Source organism: Netta rufina, assembly GCF_964035555.1.
Source record: "Netta rufina genome assembly, chromosome: 7".
In the NCBI taxonomy this organism is placed as follows: Eukaryota; Metazoa; Chordata; class Aves; order Anseriformes; family Anatidae; genus Netta; species Netta rufina.
Window position 1 is genome coordinate 9,875,308 of NC_140130.1, and position 21,486 is coordinate 9,896,793.

A 21,486-nucleotide genomic window follows, 5' to 3' on the forward strand; every position below is an offset into this window, starting at 1 on the left:
GCCTGAGGTCGCTGGGGTGGCCTGGCAGCCCCAGCCGGGTAACCTGAGCGGAGTGCCAGCAGCAGCAGTCTTGTGAGTGAACCCGGGCTCTTCGTATGTTTCCAGTGCCAACCCAGTACTGGTTTGTCCGAGACTTGTTTGTCTATTGCTGTTGTATCTATGATCTAAGGCCTTTATAATCACAAAATGTGACTTGTTTTAATACTTCAGGTCACACACGTACAACGCGATTTATCTGGTAACTTTAGATGAATTTTGCTAGGCAGAAATCTTTATTATGTGTCCTGTTATAGGCAGAAAACGTTAAAATGAAGGGAAAGCGTTGCTCATTCCATAATGAGCAGCATCTGGGCTGCAGCAATCCTTGTTTTCTCGAGGAATCGTTTTCAATAGACTAGCTACACCTCATTTCTCGGTGTAGCCCCTCCCGCCCCGTCCCGCACCTCGCAGGCGCTGCAGGCGGGCGGCGCTGTTCTGCGGCAGCCCGTGGCGCCACGCCGGGCCCTGCAGCACCCGCACCACCGCGCCTCGCGCCATGCCGCCGCCTGACGGGGCGCGCGCAGCGGCCGTTGGGTGACCGTTGGGCGACCGTTGGCGGAGCCGTCGTCCCCGCTCCTTCCCCCGCGAGGGGCTGGGTGGTGGTGTGTGGCACCAAGAGGCGACAAGCTGTCTTCTGGGGGCTTTTATTGGCGGCGTGAGCTGAGGGAGGGTGTCCAGCGTCTGCTCCAGGTCGCATATATACATATACGTTAATACAAGTACAGATAAATACGTTCCAATAGAGCAAGAAACATAACCGAAGCGTAATGTGCTATAAATAAGCATTTACATTTGTCATAAATCTATACTATCTTATAAAAATAAAAGTTATCACTAAAATAGTTCTCTATCTTGTAACACGTGCAGCAGCAGCAGCAGTTCAGGTGCGTTGTCACAACCATGCCCCGCTCTAATCACAGACAGCAGAGGGTCTTGGACAGCACTCACAGGAAGTGAGGTCGGGTTCTTGCACCCTTAAAACACCAATTTTGAAGTCAAGTTTCTTTTGGTTTTGTTCACCGTGAATATAGAGGTTCACAAAAATCTGCTTTTTAATTGCTACATCCCAGTGCTGTGTGTATGTGGGAGCAGACCTATGAAGAGAATGAAATAGTTACCACCTTAAAATTATCTTGCAGAGAGTTTGTATTTCTCAGGTCCCACTAAGAGGTCTCGTTTAATCATTGCCACTTGTTATATTAATGGCTTAGGCTGTCAATCAGGATTTTCAACCTTTTTAATAAGAACAATCTATTCCATTGTTTTCTGGTTGGAAATATTTTAAATGTGTCTCATTTGATTTCCACAAATACATGTGCACAGAATGTATTTTAAAACTTAAGAAGAGAACTTACTTTGTATAATACAACTAATGTTAAATAAACTCCTATTTCCTGAAATCCTTGGTAGGTGGATCTGCAGCATGCGATGATATCATACAGGTGTAGGGGATTCTGGTAACTGAGAAGCAGCATGGTCCCTTATGAAGTTCCTGCTGGCAAACTGAGGATAAGTTTGTAATGCCCTGTGCTGTGAATTTTATCCATCTTTAAGTTATTCAAGACTCTCCAGTTTAAACAAACCAGGAACCAAGTCTGAAATTTCTTAAATGGAGTAAGGTACTTTGCAGATGCTACAGTTAGCATGAGTAATGACTGAGGTTAAACACATACATAAATGGAGGGATTGAATTTGTTGAAGCTATTCAGGTATTCAGGCAGATCACTAAGTATCTGAGGTACAAGGATAGAATGCTTTGCTAAATTAATAGGAAGCGTTGGGTGGTCACTGGTTTCTTTCTCAAGTAAGAATAAGATGTCAGCATTTTCCACCACCAGTATTTTCTGATGTCAAAAAATCCAAAACACTTGTTATAGCAGCTACAGACAAGGTGCTCTTAACAATATATAGGTATAAAATTTCAGTAGTTGGAGTTTCTGCCTGAATTATCAGTAATTGTGTGCTGAGTACAGTGTCTGAGCTACTGTTAAAATCCCAGACAAAAAAAAAAAGTAAAATGCAAACACAGGTAATGTCTGCAAATAAATATTTACATCTATCAAACTACGAATACAAAATGAAATGATATATTTAATTAGAATTAAATTAATAAATAATCAAATATCAATTTTGGCATTTTATACACTTAAAGTATGGTCATAATTTCAAACAGTTATATAACAAAAATCTTGAGATTGTAGTGCTACATTTATGTTAAAAGAGCAGAATGCCTTTGCAGTGACATAAGACAGCAAAATTACTGGGAATGTTTCAAAGTAATTTTTGTAATTATAGCATGGGAACAATTTCAAGTCATAACTTGAACAGTATACCCATTAAGTGAACATTCAGTTTGACTAACACTTTTTAAAAATTATTATTATTTTTTAGAGGGACATTTTAGGGGGACATTTTAACTTTGGGGCAGCTTTTACAACATAGTATTATTTACATAATTTAAAAATAAATTCTGTCTTTGGTTTGAACCACACTCATGGAGTAATAAAACATACATATTTTTAAAACAACACATTAATTAAAAATAAAAATAAAAAGAGCCCAGCCCTCAATCACTGTAAATCAACATAGTTGATTTGCTCGCACATAGCTGACTTGCTCCAATTGATTATTAGGCTCACTGTGCTTTCCTATGAGGGCTTGTGGATTGCAGACTATTTAATTGGATGTATGCAACTTGAAAGAGGCAGTAAAATAAGCATGGGCATAAGTAATCTACTGAGTCAGTATCTAGAGTTCTTAGACAGAAACATATCTGTGCTTCTAGTTTATTGTAATAAATCCATTCCCTTGCTTTCAGGCCTATGAGTGCTAAGATTCAGTCTACAAAGGAAGAAAAAAGGTCTCCGCTTCTCCACATGCAAGTCCCTGTGCAGACTTCTGAGTGTGCTCCAGTGTGCCTAACAAAAGATCAGCGCTGGATTCAGCTAGTGTCTTTAGTCTGTCACCAAGTTATATTCTAACAATTACGACTGAACAGTGCTAAGCAAGGCAACATACATGTATTTCAGCTTGAGAGAAGGTATCTGAAAATACCAGTCCTTGGAAGGATTTGTAGGGAGTTAAGGAGATAATGAGAAAAAACTCAGGATTATATGCATAGAAAAGGTGGAAATTACCAGGTACTATATTATTTTTGCAATTGAATTTACTGTATGTTGCAGAATATGATACCATATATCTGATATTAAAAAAATATAAATCTCTCCCAGGTGGGATAATGCAAAGCTGATATGAGTACCACTGCTCTTAAACTGGTATTTATTGTTCTATCTTGGGGACTTCCTCGTCTTGCAAGTTTGCCTCTTCATTCTAGTTATTTATTGCTGTTTGATTTTCTGTGGTTGCATACAGCTGTCCTGATAGTCACAGGGACAGAATTCATTCCTGTGCAAACAAAAAATTCCTGTGCAAAAAAAAAAGGTTTTAAGCAGAATTGAATTGCACTTATGCTTTGTGCTTTGCCTCTTTGTTTGTTAGATTGGATTTTGCTCACTGGCAGAAAGAAATAATTAAGTCAATTCATTATGGACAAAATTCTTCCATTTCTATTTGATGGACCTTATCTCAAATATGCTGCTTTCAGGATGAGCCTGTGCTTGAGGCCGTTGCAAACCAGAATAAAGGCAAAACTACTTGTGCAGCATTTTTGGATTGGGGGAACATGCAGATACTGTTCTAATTTTCTTATAATCTGTTGTTGTTTGTAGAAATACATGGCAACCACTATTAAAAATTATCTGCTTTTATAATGTTGGAAATAGGATGGTGGTATTCAATACTCTTCATGCAAATTTCATGACTTAATGACAACAGCTTATTATTTACAATGTTATGCTCAATATACCTAGTAGGGGAAACTACTGTTTTGTTTTTTTCTTCTGTTTTCTTTGCATGCAAACCTTTCAGGAAGACATGAAAATGATTTAGAACTACTTGCAGGGGATATTAATTAATTGGTGTGCTGTAGTGTTTTATTCATGTCATAGACAAACTTAATTTTTTTTAGATGATAAAGTGGCATAAATCAATTATGGTTAGAAATAGTAGTACAATACAGGCACATATTACTGCCTCCTTCATTTCAGCCAGTGAGACCAAACCTTTTTGCTGACTCTCAAGCATGAAATGGAAGATTTCATATTTATAGGGCTTTAAATGTTGGCAACAATGTAAAACACATGACATTTTTGTTCTACACTGAAATATTACTAGTACTATCTTGCCTTTGAACAACTATGTCATTGTTTCTTCATAGGGTGGATTTAGCAAAATAATTCCCACAGCCTCTTAGGGTTTGTGGTCACTGCAACCGTCTGGCTTCTTCTTTTTTAGCAAGTGGCTTTGCTGCGGTAGAGTTGTATTTGCTGCACAGATCTCTGATTTCTAGGAGACTTTCTTCCACAGCTTTTGCCAGCATGTCTGAGGAGGTTTCTTTGCAGTCTTTAAAGCTTGAAATGCAGAATAATATATGCTCTGGCTGAGGGTTATAACATGCCCCGTAGCCGTTGGGCACCACAGGCCCATAGCAGCAGAACATTTCCATAGTAGTTGGAACCTGGGTACAGGGAGAAGGTAAGGAGTGATTTCTGATTAATCAAGACACCTGAAATCAGCTGGTTAAGAATGAGGAAAAAGATAAACAAATTCTACTAATGCTCAAAATGTGGAGAATCCCCTTTGTAGAGTATGAGTTCCTTCAGAAGTCTAGACCTGGAGCTGATATGTGGAAAGTAAAAGCTGAACCCGGTATAGAATGGGGCTGCTCTGTTTGTTTTCCAAGGTCTGAGAGTTGGTATCATTTGAAGGGGATATAATGCATTTCTCACTTGATACAGATATTTAACATATATAAGCTTTGTTCCTGACAGATAAGGAACTTTTAAGGCTGTATGTAATTTTGATACATTCTCATGATGCATAAGACTTTTCTAAGGTTTGTAATTTCATAAGGTTATCTTAAGGTTATGTTAACCTTCTAGTGTGAAGAGTGTAATCAATTATAGAAAGTAGTATCATCCATTTCTATATGAGCTTATATTCTAATAATAATTTATATTCTAATCCTAGTATTCATTAATTGTGATGCTGTGTAAAAGCGTATTTTAATGCATCTGGGTGCTATATTTCCATTACACCTCAGTTTAATCCTAGCATAATACAGGAGTGAAACACTTTCTCCTGGAGAAAATAAAAGATGTGTTAGAAATCTGTGCTTCAGACTTTGTGCACATGGGCCTTCAGAAATGACATTTGGCTTTTTAATGGTGTAGAACAAGCCATTAGTCCTGCTAATAGAGCCATAGAATTGTCAGATAAATTTGCTGCGCAACAGCCGAAGGCCATAAAGCTATTCAGAAACACTCTTTGCTCACGGATAGTTTCTTGGAGAATTTATGTAGTAGGGTGTTGGTTACATTCACTCATGTCTCAAGCCTACAAACATTATGACAAGATCAAATTACTTATTAAGGCTTTATGCTGTAGCATGATATTATAAGTCTTTTTTGTTGCATAGTTCCAATCCATGCTGCTGGGTTAGTGTTTCAGAAAATGAATTCCTGCAGAATTTTCTTCTTTCATTAGGATTGCTACTATATGCAATGAAACATTTAATTTTTAGGCTGTATGCAACAAAGGATGTTTCCTTATTCAGAATATTAAATGTAGGAAATGTTCGCTCTTAGAGTATCTTAGTATAGTTGCACAGAACTGTAAATCCGCAACTGTCTAAAATGTCTGTAAATCTAAGAATCATGTCTGCACGGATTGCAGTCTTACACTGAATAACTGAAGGCTCTTGAAGATTTCTAACACAGCTACTTTTAAGAGTAAAATTTCCCCATGCCTTTTAGCTTTTCTTTCTCAGAGCGGCAGCCTGCCTGGCTTGTGGCTGTACAAGTCACAGGAACAGAACTCCCGCTAGAGCTGGCACCTCAGGGGAAGAAGGAAAAGAAAGAAAACAGGAAGATACATAGTATGGGAAGTGAGGAAACACCGAGCCCTTGTACAAATTTTACTGAATTTGTATGTGTGCATTTCCAGAATTTCTGGGAAGGGCTTTGTGATGCTGTTAGGGAACTGATAACTTCAGTAGATACTGAAGTTAGATCAGCCAGTAGATACTGTGCTGATTTTGAAGAGCAAGACAAAACTGGATTAAAAAATTTGCAGATTTCTTGATGGTACTAGCATTTATTTATTTATTTATTAATCTATCGTTCCCATTGTGAGATACAGGGTCTGGCAGAACACAGATTAATTAGCCCTTGGTTAGCAAGACCAATGGATAGGAAAAACTCACCTGGCTGGTTGAAAGGATGAATCGATTGCTTGTCAAATACGTCTCATCTGTAAATATCTCTGGCAGTTCCTTGAAGTGTTCTCGTGCCGCCTCTCTCAGGCCTAGTAGATGATTGTCTATTGCCATCCCAGTAATAGCCTGTGTACAACATGACAGACACCAGCAGTTAACTGAGTACGCAGGCGCTTTGCTGGCTGCTGCTGCCTTGCTTTCTGCTCAGAGCTGATGAACTTGCCTTGAGTGTTGTAATGCCAGTAATGTGCAGATATTGCTCAGAGTGTGTGCTTTACTGATGGTCAGTAACTAGATGTCCATATGGTGCTTTGAAAATGTAAAAATTAGGAAGGAGATGGTCTGGAGATGTGTTTTGTGCTGATGTTATCTGGTGTTCTAGGTGCACATAATTTCTCAAACAAATATTCTCTGTGAATATCACGGAGTGGGCTTTCAGAGCTGCTGAAGGGAGCAGAAAAGACAGGAAGTTTCAAAACACTTCCAAATAAGAACAAATTAATCTTTTGTTGCCTTACTACCTGGGTCTCATTCTGGCAGGTCTGTCATTGCATAAAAGCTAGATCCAAAGATCTAGTAGATGTCTACTACCAGATTTACTAGGGATCACAGAACAACTTAATTTGGAAGGGACCTCTGGAAGTCTTTCTGATTCCACTACATTTCAGTGCAGAGCCCATATAAAAGTTAGATCCAGTTTGAAGTGTAGAATGGATAGATCTCCCGTTCTATCACAGATCTGCTAGTGTTCTCCACCACTTGAGAAGACTAGGATTAGGGGTGCAGATGTCTTCTCTGTTTCATTCACTGCCCCAATTTCCATTTTCATTGCAGAGCTGGATTATCTCAGGGGCAGCCCTTACTTTAGCCCTCCCTCTAATGAGGCAATTGAAAACAGCAAGTGTAGGAAGCATAGGGACATGCTGGTGTCCAGCTGTCAGGAGCTAACTAGTGCCAACCCTGCAGTAAGTCTGTCCCCTGTGGGTTTACTGTCTAGCTATCTCCCGCTGTAGACTTCAGGAATTTAATTAGCTTTAAGATCTTTCCCTGCTAGCAAATGTGATTGAAGATGGCTAATGGGATCAAAAGTCAGTAGAAAGAGTGGGCAGACAGTACAGTTACAGGAGCTTTGTTGCTTTAGGAAACCAAGTCAAAATGTTGGCATCTGAAGAAGAGTGCTGGGCTGATCCAACCAGGCAGGAATTGCCTCAGATGATCCTTCAGTCTGGGCTGACCCTTGCTGGAGAGGGCACAGTTTGTAAGGACTGAGCTGTGGCTCATTCCTGGATAGCAGGCTGAAGTCATGTAGGAAGGAAATGTAGAACAAGGGAAACAAGCAGCCAGAGAGAGCAGGTAGGATTTAATAAAAATAATAAAAAAACCAAGCTAGTTTTCCTCTTAAGGGGAGAATTAAAAATAAATAAATAAATAAAAGGCACAAGCTTGGTTTTCCTCTTGAGAGGAGAATCATTTTAACCACTAATGAGTGCCTGAAGCAAGGGGCTGGGAGTGCATAATCTTATTTGGCTTAATAAGGAGTAGGCACCCATTGGGAAGGGGGCCATTTGTTCATCAGCCCAGATGGAGCAAGGATGCTGCAAAAGGTAGCATGCATCAGGGTAGTGTTTATGTTGTTTTTTCCCATAGAGGGAAACTGACTTGATAATCAAAGGAAATATTTTGCTATCGCACAAGATTTATAAGGCTGTTAGCAATGACATTTTTGCAACATAGATCAATGTCATGTCTGAAGAGAGGCCGAGACGGGCTAACGAAATAAACTGTGAGTCAACGCATAGGAAAAAACTGTGCTAAATTGAATTTTAGAGCTCCACATTTAAGATAGCAATGCTACTAGTAAGCCCTAACAAGGGGAAATAAAATCATTAAATTGCTTTTTGTTTTATGAAGTAGACTTTTTTGTTTTTCTTAGGAGCTATTACATTTCAGTCTGTTACACCCAATTTAGTCAGACCATGGAAGTCTTGCCCCTAGTTTAAATGCACATCAATTAAATCTGCTATTCTGACAGAGAAAGGGGCACTTGGTGAGAAGAAATACCTAAAGGCCTTTTAAAATGTAAAGATAAGTAAAATCACCATAGGAAAATTAAGTATTTTCCCATGAGCTGTACTTGAGGGTGAATTTTATAACATTTTCTTGAACAGAAATTACTTGGAGGGAAGGTTTTATAGAACATATATATATAGGTGTGTATATATATATATTTAAAGAGATGTCATACAGGAACTCCATCGGTTGTGACCTAGTAGATCTGCAGCATGTTGTGTTCATTGTGTGATTTCTCTGAGATGGTTCGGGTGAGATAATTACTTGTCTCTGCTTTAGAGATGTTGTTGTGTCTTAGCTTCAAGAAGGCATGGTCTTGGCATTATACTTGAAACACAAAACTGCTTTCCTTCCCTGGTTCTTTTGTTTCACGGTCCTAGGAATAAATCCTGCCTCAGAGCAACACTTCACCTCTCCAGTGCCCTGGGTATACCTCTGAAACCACCCCTGGACGTGAATGATTTCTTGAATATTACAAGTAGTTAAACAGCAATCAGTACTGTGGGTTTGTTAGGCAATGGTCTGAGGCAAAACTACGGGTAGCAAATTCACTTAACATAGCTGGTTATTAACATGTATTAATTTCATGAATGGTTTGACAAAGTTGTTTGTAGAGGAAATCTGTGCTTTGTCCTGGCACAGTGGGATGTGGAGCATTACTCAGGCTGAATGGTCTCATTTGTAATCAGCAGAAAATGAGTTGTATTTGATACCATTCAGCGAAAAAATAATCAGTTTAGTGTATCTTCCTTTTGTTAGACACTACATTCAGGTCTTTAAAAGACTTACTATAATTGTTTCCTCGTTGTTAATGACACTTTTTATAAATTACACTTTGTCCAGTATACTGGACAATCTGAGGAGCTGCATTCTCAGCTGCTGACCACTGACTCAGTCAAAATTACTGCTTTTGTCAGCTGAGGACCAGGTCCCAGATAAGGACCTCTCACCTCTAGGGAAGAGGAACATAAGAAAATGAACAACTGGTTCATTCTGAAGAGAAAAAAACAAACATCTCTGAATATGTTACAGTTGTCAAAAGCTTGTATGTAATGTTATAGCTTATGGATATGAAAGCCTGTAAATTTGGGGGATCTGGATTTTGAAATTGGAGTTCTATTTTGTCTGTGTATTACACTGCAGTGAAATCAATTGCTTTTAAGCCTTGCTTACTTTTTTCACGATAAGGTGTTCAGTTACTGCTTCATCTTAGAATACCTCATTTCCACTTTTCTTGGCTATCTGCATGGCTAATACTTCATGAGGGTCACAAGAAGCAAAGAATAAAGGCTTATTTCATCTGGTTAGTGTTCTGCATTGCAAACCTTTCAATACTTTTTTCAACAAACAAAACAAAAAGGAAAACAAAAACCAATACCACAACAAAACAAACAAACAAAAAAAAACCACTCTTGTTATATTTTGATTGCAAACTCTTTACAGTGAAAGCCATTTTTGAATTGTTAACTTGTACTGCACAAAGCTTAGTGGAATCCTAATTCATGTCTGGGACTCCTAATTATGACATTGATACAAATTATAAATGTTTAAAAGATGCACGTTCCCCATGCATACAATGAATACAGAGGGTCATGCTCCATGACAGATCAAGATGTGTGAGGTGGTCAAGAGTAGTGGTCTTGCCATTGATGTTTTTTGCAGAATTCTGTTATTTTGCTTTCCAGGAAGTGAGTTTAGGTGAATATGGTTATTTGGAGGGTGTTTGGGTCATCAGAAACGTTCGTGTGACACAGTGGATAATTTTAAGGTTTAGAGATATGTACATTTTGTGATGCTTAGTTAATGATTGTATCTTCAGACTTTTGGTGAAAAAACAACTAGTTCTTATTCAGACAAAACAGTATTTTACTTACCAGAATAGTGTAATTAGTCTGAGCTGCAATTGCATCCTTAAATCTCTGCATCTTCTCGGAGTCCTGTTGGGGGAATTGAAATATCTCTCTTATTGCCTAAACTCTTAAAGAAATCACATTGTTCAATAATTAACCGGCAACCAAACAACAGGCACTCTCAAAATGTCCTTTGTTCCTTGCTCAGGTGTAAGTACTCCTTATAACTGAAAAGTCATGGGGATTCAGTGTCCTGCTCAGTAACCATGCCTGGCTGTGCAAGGGTTGAACAGGCTCATTGGTGGCGGTTTGTTTGAGGTCAAGGAAAGATCTGCAGCTCCTTTCCACGGATTTTGGGTGTGTAGGTTATTACTAATTGAACCACTCCATCTGAAGTAGTAAAATAATTGCTGAGTATAATTCAGTGTTTTCAAAACAGCCAGGCATCTTCTCCAGCATGGTTCATCTGGCCAATGACATTGATATTAATGAAAACTATTACTGATATTTTACTAGCTGGTCCAAAAAAAAAATAAAATAAATTACTCCCCTGTGTGAAAGGGCATCTAGAATTTTTCAAGGCTGTTCTATCCTGCACAGATGCCTTGGATTTCAAATAACAAGCCAGTAAATTTTAGATCCTGTCAAATGTACATCGAATCAGATGCTGCAACTTTGGGAGACCCTGAAACAGGCAGAAATGACTGGGCCCACAGATGAACAGGGAGCCTTCAGCTCCTATGAACGATGAATGATCTTTTGAACAAAGAAATCATTTTAGAAACAATTCAAGGCCACCATCAGGGACCTTCGAAGTTAGAGTCTATTTTTTTCATAGGGCTAGATTCAGGCCTTAGTTCCCTTATAGAGATTAAATTACCACATGCAGTCTTTAAATCTGATTAATTTACAGCTATTCAAGCAATCTCTGCTGTGTCAGATGCTGTTTTTTTTTTTTTTTACAGCAAGTGTCAAATGCATGAGATATTTCTCCTTCTAGAGAATCAATCTGACTCGATCGATCTTTGGTGACTGTTCAAGCTATCATTTGACAATCATTTTTATTAGCATCATATAGGAAATTGTTTTTAATTTGATTTGGATTAATGGCTATTAACAAACTGTATTTTGGGGAGTCCAAGGATACTTGAACCAAGTGATGCATCTCTTTGTCCAAAAAAAATTAAAAATGAATCCATTCAAATCCAGAGGCAATTTGCAGGTCTAAAGAAGTCACCTTGGAATAGAGTTAAGTGAATTTTGTTTTTCATGAATCTGTGATTGCAATATATACATATTATTGTTATGTATATAGTTATATATTATATATATTGCTGTACATATATGTAGTTTTGGATAGAGAGATGCTCAAATCACAACAAAGATTTCTATATTATATAAGTTACTGGGAAAGAACAATTACAAATCAGTTTCTATATCCTTTGAATCTCAGTGGACAAGAAGCCAGAAGAATGATTGCTGGATTGGTTTGCATTATGCTTGCACATTTCTCAGGGAGAATTAAACCATTATTCTCTGTGTTTGGTACTGCCAAGGCATGCAACATGAAAATTCAGGGGGTGAGACTGAGCTCACTCTGGACTTGCATGGCATTCTTCTGCTTGTTTGTGTGAAGCAATACAATTTAGAACACTGTTAAAAGTGGGCACAGTCTTAGATTTGGGTAGTAAAACAGTGAGAAATGCCAAAGCTTTGGGAGAACTGCAGAAGTCAGTAAGTCGTGGGCCAAGGAGGTTGGAAAGAGATTATTGGAGGGAACAAGAAGGATCTGGCAGAGCAGTGTACCAGGAGCAGGCTGGCTCCTCCTCAGAGTGCTGCTGGCCAGCAGGTACCTGTGTTGGGGCTGAGCCTATGCTGAGTACCTGACTGTGCGGGGGGGGGAAAGTGTGCAAAGGTGACACCAGCTTCTAATGAAATACCATTATGAGCTGTGTTGTGGGCAGTCAGATGGGACACGAGTAGCAAATAATACAAGCCTTCTCTTGTCTTCTGCACAGTAGTCACTGTAATGTGTGATGGCATGGTCATGATCTGTCCTGAATTAGCCACTCAGCATAGGAAATTACCTCTGCTTTCCTTTGAGTTATTACTTTAACGTGGAACTTATTCAAATGTTCATCATGAGCTAAATCCTGGACGTGGTAACCAGAAAGAGATTGAAAAAGCCATGGAGGAACAATAACTATTTCTCTGGATAATTTTTTCCTCACTCTCTGGGGTATTAGGGCTTGGTTTACAACAGTTTGTTAAATTACACTTAGTCTGCAGCCTGGCATTACTTCTAGCGATGCTATGTTTGATGCTACCTAACAGCAATGTGAGTTGATGCTACTAGATTGGGTTTGCTCTGCAAAATAATTTATACTGTGGCAGCATGTTGCATCTAAACAGCAGCCTGGAAATTCCCTGTACAGCATCAGAGTGCAGTGGGTGGAAGTGGCACACAGCGAGATGCTGAGGGAGGCTCTGCAGGGACGACAGGAGGGACAGGGGCACGGAGCTGTTCATGCAGCTACAGTCTCAGCTCTGTCAGCCAAACCTCTTTGCATGCCCAGCTAATATGCAGAGTACTCATGCTTCTGACAGACTCTGGCAGCTTCTGGTGGTGGCTCAAAGAAAGGTAACAATTGTTCTTTTTGCAGAATGATGTCAGGACAGTTTGGAGCATTTTTTTTCATTAGCCTGATGAAACTTTTTCATCATGGAAGTTCAGTCCCCTTGGAGAGCCCTGAAAGCTAACGCTATGTGGCAGAAATACAGCTTTAAAACCCAAAAGATCAGCCAAAACATATCCACTGAAATCCAAGCATGTGAATTATGTCACTTCACGCACTGCGATCTGCTGCAGAGCTACCTACTGCAGGGGGCCAGCCAGGTGTTCCCCCTGGTGCAGCAGTATAATGAATGATCCCAGAACTTTCCATGTTCAGCCTAGATCTCTCTAGAATTGGATCTGGTGATAGCACATTCAGAAGGCAATATTAAGTCTAAAATCAGATGTTTTGTTTCTTTCAATGTCTTATCTATTGAATCCTTTATATGCTTAAGTTAAAAATAAAAAAATAAAAATTTAGCATAACAGTTGGTTTGCACCAAGAGCAAAATCTGTGAGGCCAGTTACTCAGTGCTAGGCCTTTAAGTTCTCAGTTAACAAAGTGAGGATCATGAATGTATATTTGCTTAGGGTTTTGCCAGGGAAGGCAGAAGGAGACAGACCAACATACCGATAGAGCTGACTTGTCATCAATCATTGCTTTTACAAAAGCAAATGCTTCTGAGGTGGCAGACCTAATATTGTCAACTCTGCCCTCATCAAATCGGCGTATGGAAGCGCTTTCATAGGTAGGGACAAGTCTCCTGTGGCATCTGAGAGAATGAAGTAAGAAAAACAAAGACTAGTTATTTCCAAGGCATCGTAAGGACTAAAGGAAATATAGGCTTGGTACACTTTACTGTTACAGCCATGATTTTATTTTTTGCATATAGTATTCATCCTAATGCTGATAGAATTCAATAAGAAACTTAAAAAAGATGAATGCTCACTCAACTCTAATATGAGGAGCTTCATGCAACAGTTTACATTTTAGTTATGTATTGCCAGTAAAAAATGACTTGCTGTGTAAAAACAAGGCTAGTAAAACTAACATCTACTGAAAGATCTCAAGGAATGTTTTATTTGTACTGCATCGTAAAATAATCGTGTAATTAATCATTTACTTATAGGAGTGAAATATGTTTTATTTAAAACAAGGAAAAATGAACTCTGAGTGTCAATAAAAAACAGAAAATTAATAGGAGAAAAGCATGCTTTTTGAGACACCGAGCTGGAATGAAAACCCACATTGCAAATAGAACAGAGCACAGATTGTTATTTAATTTGGACCCAGGACTATAGCTACTGTTCCTTGCTTCAGAGTGTGCCTTATCTACTTCCAGTAGAATCAGGGGTCTCAGTTATGACGTAGCTGTCCCTGAGGCTGTGGGGCTTTTTTGCATATGTGGGATTTAAATTATTGCTCAGATCCAGATGAAAGTCTTGGACCAGGTCATTGTTGGAGCTTGGTCAATGGAATACGCAAAATGGATGTTTAACAGATTTTTATGGAGTACACAAAATGTGTTAGGCATCTGTTCATTTTGGCTAGGTAAAGACCACTTCAGGATTTAATTTGACATGATAAAGAATTATTCATGTAATAGGCTGTTCTGCAGGAAACCATGCAACCGATCTCTAGCCTGGAGCATTAGCTGTTCTGACAATGTATAAAGCAGCTTTTAACTTTGATAATACCATGGAAATTAGAGGATATTACTAAATCTTGGGATGCCTGTGAAGGCAGTAGCAGAAGTTACTGTCCTGTATAGGAACTCTGATCTGAAATCCTGCAGTAGTGTTTTTCCCTGTGGGCAATTTACCCCACTGCATATGTTGGGGGCACTTGTATGCAGGAAGCTATGGGTTATTGCCACGGTTCCTCCCAAGCTACCCTTAGTGGCAAGGAAGTGTTTTTGGGACTCCATAGCAGCTCCTGCTGCCATGGGTGGTAGGACTTTCTGCCACTCCCTGCCACATCCCTCACCCTCTTCTCTGTGCCAAGCCCAGGACAGCTGTGGGGAGGGCAGTGGCTGGGAATGGTGTCTGGAGGAGACAGGGATGGGAAGGCAGAGCAAAGAGTGGGAAAGGCAGTGAGGGAAAGGAATGCTGTGTCCCAGAGCTGGGCGGCAACTTCTATTCTGCCTGACTTACCGTTGTTAGGTTAAATCATTCATTTCCATACAGGGGGCATTTTTTTAGGGTGTTGGGAAAAACTGGACCCTCTCTATAAACAACCAATTGTGAGTTCTCCCCTCCTGCTACCTTGTTCATCTGGTTTGAGTTAACCTTACCTGTAAAATGCCAGCTGAAGTGCTACTTGAATGTAGGCATCTGGGCTAATCCTTTGTTTCTTAATAAACTCCTTTCCATAGCTTTCAAACTTGTAGGCAATAAAGTCCAGATTTTTCACCATCCTGGAAAACAAGTAGAGGCAGTTACCACGGGGTGGGGGGGAATGCAGGAATCTCACATTCCATTTCAGACTAAATAAAACCCAGAGAAATGTTCCTGCCTGGACCCACAGAGGTGAGGGGGCTTCTGCTGTTTGGACAGTCCTGGACCTTGGTGACTTCTTTCTAGTCAGTGACTTCTATTCGTACTGATCCTAGGCTGGGTTTGTAATCTGCGGCCTTAAAGTGAGCTGTGGTACTCAGGGTCATCTGCGTAACATTCCTACCCAGCACCCCCTCCCCCCCCCCCCCCCCGTTTTTTTTTTTTTTAAACCTAGTGTTTTCACTCCTGAAGCCTAAGTCACGGCCTCCTTTGTTCAGGACAAATTTCTTTAAGATTTACAAGTGTGAGAAATGGGTCAATTAAAAACCTGATGGAGGCCATGAGCTCCTCATAAGTTTCAATTTAGAGGACTACTACCTTTATTTAGAAACAAAAAGGAATTACTCTGCATTCTGAATGTTTGCATACTTTCCTGTATGCTTCTAGCCACTTTGTCCAACGCACTGGACATACAGCCGATCATATCATTGTGTTAATTCTGTACAGAGAGTTCACGTCAGCACTCAGGCCTGTGATCTAAATAATTTGAAGAAAATCTCTTTGTCCTCCCACCCCCTCAAATCATGCAAATCTTTTACAGTCTGGAAACACAATCAGAAGAATTAACCTTTGTAGGAGCAACATGGATGTAAACAAATAAAATTCCTGAATTCAAATTGTTTATTCAAACCAGTTGTAGTCTACTGTCCCATATACTTATCCCCCTTGCCATGTCCTCTGCTTTAGTAAGGTCAAACCCATAAAATGTACCTGTAAAAATAGAGGTCCTGTACCATTTGCATCCTGTGCAGACAAGACTTTTTTTTTTTTTTTTTTTTTTTTTTAAAACCAGTGGTGGTTACTTTTCCTAGTATTTAAGTGAGAGGACAACAATGGCTCTGCAATTCCTGAACACCATGAAGTAGCCCCAGCCCAATAGGGTACCATTCCGCTAAGAGATGCTAGGTATGCCCATGCTTAGCTGTGTTTGGGAAGAGGAGGAGTAGGAGGGCAGGGGGGGCCCTCTGTGGGAAAATCCATCCCTGCTCACACTGTGCTGGGTAGCTCCCAGCTTGCAGTCATTGAAAAAAGTGAGGATTATGTGCTACCTTTGGAGTTTTTCTGCTGATGATGCCAAGTGTGCCTGAATTTCAGGGGAACATTTCCATCTTAGTCTCCGTGGAGCAGGAAGCTCGCTTACTGAATCAGCTCGGACTAATTTCTTGGAGCTTTCTTTCCTGTTAGTATGTGAGAGAAAAGTCATTAAGCTCGCAGTGAGAGTCTATTTGTCAAACACGGCTTTTTTAGCAGGTGAGTGACTAGTTTCCAGCAGCTGAACAGGGCTTAGTGGCCCTGTGCACCAGGGGAAATTTGCCACTGGCAGAAGCTTCCTGGGGTAGTTGCTGCACTGAGAGGGGACTCACATGTGCTTGAGCAGGTGTTCAGTGCACTGCACCAGTACGATGCCATCGAAAGGGGAGTGTTCACACACGGTACCACAGACTCCGTCTCTTCCTACCACAAACTAAGTAAAGGAGAGAACAAGTGCAAAATATGTAGTGAATAAATCATAGGTTACTCATGATGGCAATCTAAAAAGTGATGTTGTCATTGCTCGCTTCAAGGACTTCCTTGACTTAAAGATCAGTGGGACACTTACAGACTTATCATGGGAGACTTTCTTGTCCCGTGAAAGTCTTTACGTTCGATCCCTTTCATGCTGCTGTTTTGGACTGAGGCCAATGAGAATGTAAACTTTGGTAAATGACCATTGTAATCTGGACATTGGATTTAGCATCTGCTTTATGGTACTGAAAACCCCAGTCACTAAAAAACAAATTAAAAACTTCACAAAAAACAGGCTGACGTTCTTCCCCAGCTGGGAGTAATGCAACTACTTTACCTGGGAAGTCCCTTAGTATCACATTTTATTACAATTTTCGTATCAAGTGAGCAAGCTCATCCTTGTTTGATAGCTTTCTCATGGCTTGTTTTAATGTCCTGCTTCCTCTTTGTGTTTCTGGTGGTGTTTTCTTCATTCCCCTCATCCTCCTTGATTTCATTGCATACTGGTATAACTGCTGCACTGCGAGTTAGTGATACCCTCGTGCAGTCAGTTATTTCTGCACCTCAAACGACAGCCAATGTCTCAGAGCAAACTGCAACCTGTCTCATGTTTCCTGACTTTTTTCTTTATCCTCCACCCCCCTTCTTCTGAAGCATCTCTGGCTGGACTTTTCACACTCAGCTCACTCTGTAAATTTGTCCTCATGTGCACATCCTGCCTCCTTGGTCTCCAGTAGTTTCCATGAGGCTTTCAGAGTGTGTGTGTGATGCAGAAAGTTTACCTGGATGTTTCCTGATGCCTTACTGCAAAGCTGAAGAAGGGTATGGAGGGAAAGAGCAAGTCTTTCTGTGGAAACGGCTATCTATGAAATCTCTATTTGCATGAAAGAAAATGCGATCTTTTTCCCCCGAACAATTTCTCTTCACCTTTGAACTACTTCTGGCCTGCATACATCGCACCAGGTGCAGCGCTCCTGCACACTATGCAAATGTATTTGTTTCCCACTATGTTCTGACAGTAAATGAAAATAAGGGCTTGTTTATTCTCATCTTCTTGAAACATCTTAACTAGTGGCCCTGCAAATAACAGAGGAGTCTAACCGCAGACAAATGGGTCTTAAAGACAAATATTTCATTCTTTAAAAACACAGCACTGGAGTCTGCTAACGATGTCATTTGCAGTGGCATAAATCAGGAATGACTACTGAAATAGATTTGCGCTAGGATAAATCAGTGCAAATGAAATTTGTTTAGTGGTCTCTCTTTTCATGTTGCCGTTCTTAGATATGGCAAAAACAACCAGCATTGCGCAATCAGTGGATCAGTCAAGGTTTTTTCAATTTTTCATGAGGTGTCAACAGTGTTGACAGTTGGAGATTAATACATTGCTTCACCCTGAGTCTATTGCAAACTGAAAATAACAATGTGACACTTTCAAATATGACAATCAAAGCTTGATTGGGAAAGAGGCTTGAGAAATCAACACTTCCAGGAAAGCCTTGGCAAGAATGTTATTAAATGAACATGCAGTCTGTTAAGTGGAACTTAATACTAACTTAAACACAGACTAAATTACAAACAGTAGCATTTCTAGGATGTAGGGAAAATGTGTAAGAAGAGAAATCAGGGAAAGCTATTGTGCTTTTCTGTTTTGTTTTGGACTGTTTGTCCAGCATTTTTTTTCCACTTGATTGATTATAATAAATGTGTACTGCTTTTTATTAGAAGTCTGCCTATCTGTATGTCTGTCTATCTCCCTGCCTCCTCATGCGCAAACACCAACCTCGTGGGAGGTGAAAGTGTCCCTGTGTTGAAGACCCCCAGCCAGTGAGGCAGTAGGTCTGCTTCCCCTGCCCCACAGGGAGCACCAGCCCTGCCTGGTGGATGCAGACACCACCTCCCTCTCTCTCCCATGTGCTTCTAAGTGGTCCCTACCACAAGCACAACTGAAGTTCTTTGCCACGTGCAAGTAATATCATAGTACTGTAAGGTTTTTACCTGCATAGGTTTGTCATACCAGCGATTGGCCCCGTTTTTATGGTAGCCTCCCCCATGTAGCAGTTGCAATGCCATGTTTGTATCACTGAGTTCCACCCCGCTCGGGCTGTCCAGGCACACCAGGCATATGCATCGTTCAATCATATCAAGAGAGTCACGGTTAGTGGAGTCTGGAGATAAAAGAGTGAAACGTTCACATCTTCTTACCTGTAGTGCAAGACTGGCTGGGGAACCTGCTACCTTGGACAGCATTAAAGATCTCACTCTCACTCTGCCATGAGCTGCTGTCTGCAGAGCTCTCAACAGCAGAACATCCTTGGTGCAAAGAGTCATTACCCCAAGGCATTCATTCATGTGTTAACTTTGTTGTGATTCAATATGATTCCGTAATGTCCACTTTCTGGCATTAATTTCCTGAAGTACTAATACAACCAAATAGATTGATTTTGCTCTTATAGCAAGCGCTGGTTATTTATTTTATATGTAACAGTTACAGAGAGGACAGGTGGAAAATGGAGAATATCAGAGCTCATGCTATTGCTGCAATGCTGTGGTATTCTGCTGTGGAGCAGTAGGACCTATGCTGCTTTTTGCTGTTCTCACATTAAAACCCTTTTCTGGACAAGAAACAGCAGGGCCCGTGTTGGTTTTGTGTTGTTCTTGCATCAAAACTTTTAACTCTTTTATCACTGATCATTTATCGTTGCAATGCAAATAACCCCTGGACAGGGTGAACTGCCTGTATCACATGGATAAGGTTGTGACACGGTGTTGCCCACACCATCAGTTGCCACCTTCCACTTCCCCACTATCATTTGTGTGTTTCTGAATATAACGTGCTTTTTCTGGCTGCTTCTGAGTAAAATGTAAGGGTAAATGTTTGCTGTGCTTCTGAGGGCCAGCTTGAGGCACAGGAATTATTTAATTCTGAGGACTTAATACAGCTCATAATTGAAAGGATAGAAGTGTGGAGCCTATAACAAAGACTTGTTTTCTTCAAAAGCATGTAACATCATTAATTGCTGTTAAATGGTTGTTAACAAGATCAAAGGATAAAGGACTTTTAAACATTGAGTTAAAGTTCCTTCTGCTCTTTACGGATCAGCTTTCATCTGTTGTTTTTTGCCAGATTTCATGAAAATGTTTGCTTGAAAATGTTTTTAACTAAAGATATGAATTCAGATTGATCAAAATTTCTTGCAAGTCTGTTCTAAGTTCAGCAAATCTGTGCTCAGTTCAGGAGATGCATTTGAAATATGGAGCAATCTCAAAATGTACATGTTTCTTAGTTTTGCAAATATGAAACGTAGTTTGATCCTCTAAAAGAAAAGCATTTTTCAATGTTTAAAAAAAAAAAAAAAGTCCTTTTAGAAATGAGTAACGTAGGTTAGTGAGGAGCTAGAAAGCAACACGTGCTTGATATGCAGGGTCATTCTCCAGACTCAGTGCAGAAAAAAGTGCAAATATGCAATAATTGTCAAAGGCGACGAGAAGGAAAGGCAGGTGATAGGGAAGGAAGGGCAGGCTGGGAAGGAAGCAGGGAGTTGTAGCCTCTTGCGGGTTATGGAAAGGTGATGTCTCTTGCTGTTTGTTGTTGGCTCCTGCAAGGGAGCACTGGCAGCCAGGGACCCTGAGGGACAGAGGTGGCCAGCCTGGCTTCCTGCAGGCTGTGTGGAACATGGTGGGGCACACAGTACCTCGTCTGCTCCTGCCCACGGAAGCAGAGTCCTAGGGAAGGCACCTGGTGTTCCTGCCACCTCCTAGAATGACTTGAGCCAGGAACCTGTAATTGATTTCCTGGTTCCTGTGAGCACATAGGCTGAAGTTTCTGCACCAGATGCCAGTGACCTGTGCTTCCCTGCAACATGTGAAACACTGGTGGCCCTGTTAGTTGTCTTCTAAGGCATTCAGAAGCTTTATAAAGGATAAGTGTCCCTATCCTCTCGGCCATAAAGTTCTTTTAGTACATGACACTTGTTCGTCTGAGAGTAATGGTGGTATTTATTCCATAGACGCTCTGGGCTCACAAACACAAAGGCTGAAAAGGGCTGTGTGAATGAATGTAGCCCTGTATACACAAGCTGCTGGTATTTGTGGACAGGCATCTTCAAGGAAAAACTGGATAGTGATTTACAAAGTGCTCACAGTTTGCACAGTGCCCTGCTTTATTTTATCTGATGGGTTTATAGATATTGTATTGTGTCTGCTGCCCTCACATCACTGACAGATATAAAGCCCTTTTGCTGACATATGGCTTCAGGGTAGCTTGATTGCAGGTATTACAGTGAATAAAATTAAGATTTGCTAGAAACAGGAAAGCAGTTGAAAGATGTCCTTACAGACAAACCAGGCATGTTCAGAGAGCTGATCAAACACTCACAAAATTATCATATCAAGCAATGGGATGCACAGGATCTCAAGAACCATGACTAGATATGGGAAATAAATCTTTCAGAAAGAGCTGAAACAGAGAAGCACTAGAAAAAGCCTAAACCCCTGCAAGAAGTGTTTTGTTTTTT

At 40.3% G+C, this 21,486-nt stretch overlaps 1 protein-coding gene across 1 annotated transcript in view; it reads right to left on the minus strand.

Annotated features, from left to right (window-relative positions):
• Positions 1-4,347: 4,347 nt before the first annotated feature.
• The window catches only part of CHAT (choline O-acetyltransferase), a gene marked incomplete at both ends in the record, with an annotated part of 32,358 nt that continues 15,219 nt past the window's right edge, over positions 4,348-21,486 (minus strand). Inside the window, 9 exon segments of the mRNA XM_084290168.1 lie at positions 4,348-4,366; positions 4,368-4,615; positions 6,362-6,499; positions 10,318-10,380; positions 13,539-13,680; positions 15,202-15,324; positions 16,513-16,641; positions 16,828-16,928; positions 18,968-19,137. Of these exon segments, the coding sequence (XP_084146294.1) occupies positions 4,348-4,366; positions 4,368-4,615; positions 6,362-6,499; positions 10,318-10,380; positions 13,539-13,680; positions 15,202-15,324; positions 16,513-16,641; positions 16,828-16,928; positions 18,968-19,137 (1,133 nt within the window).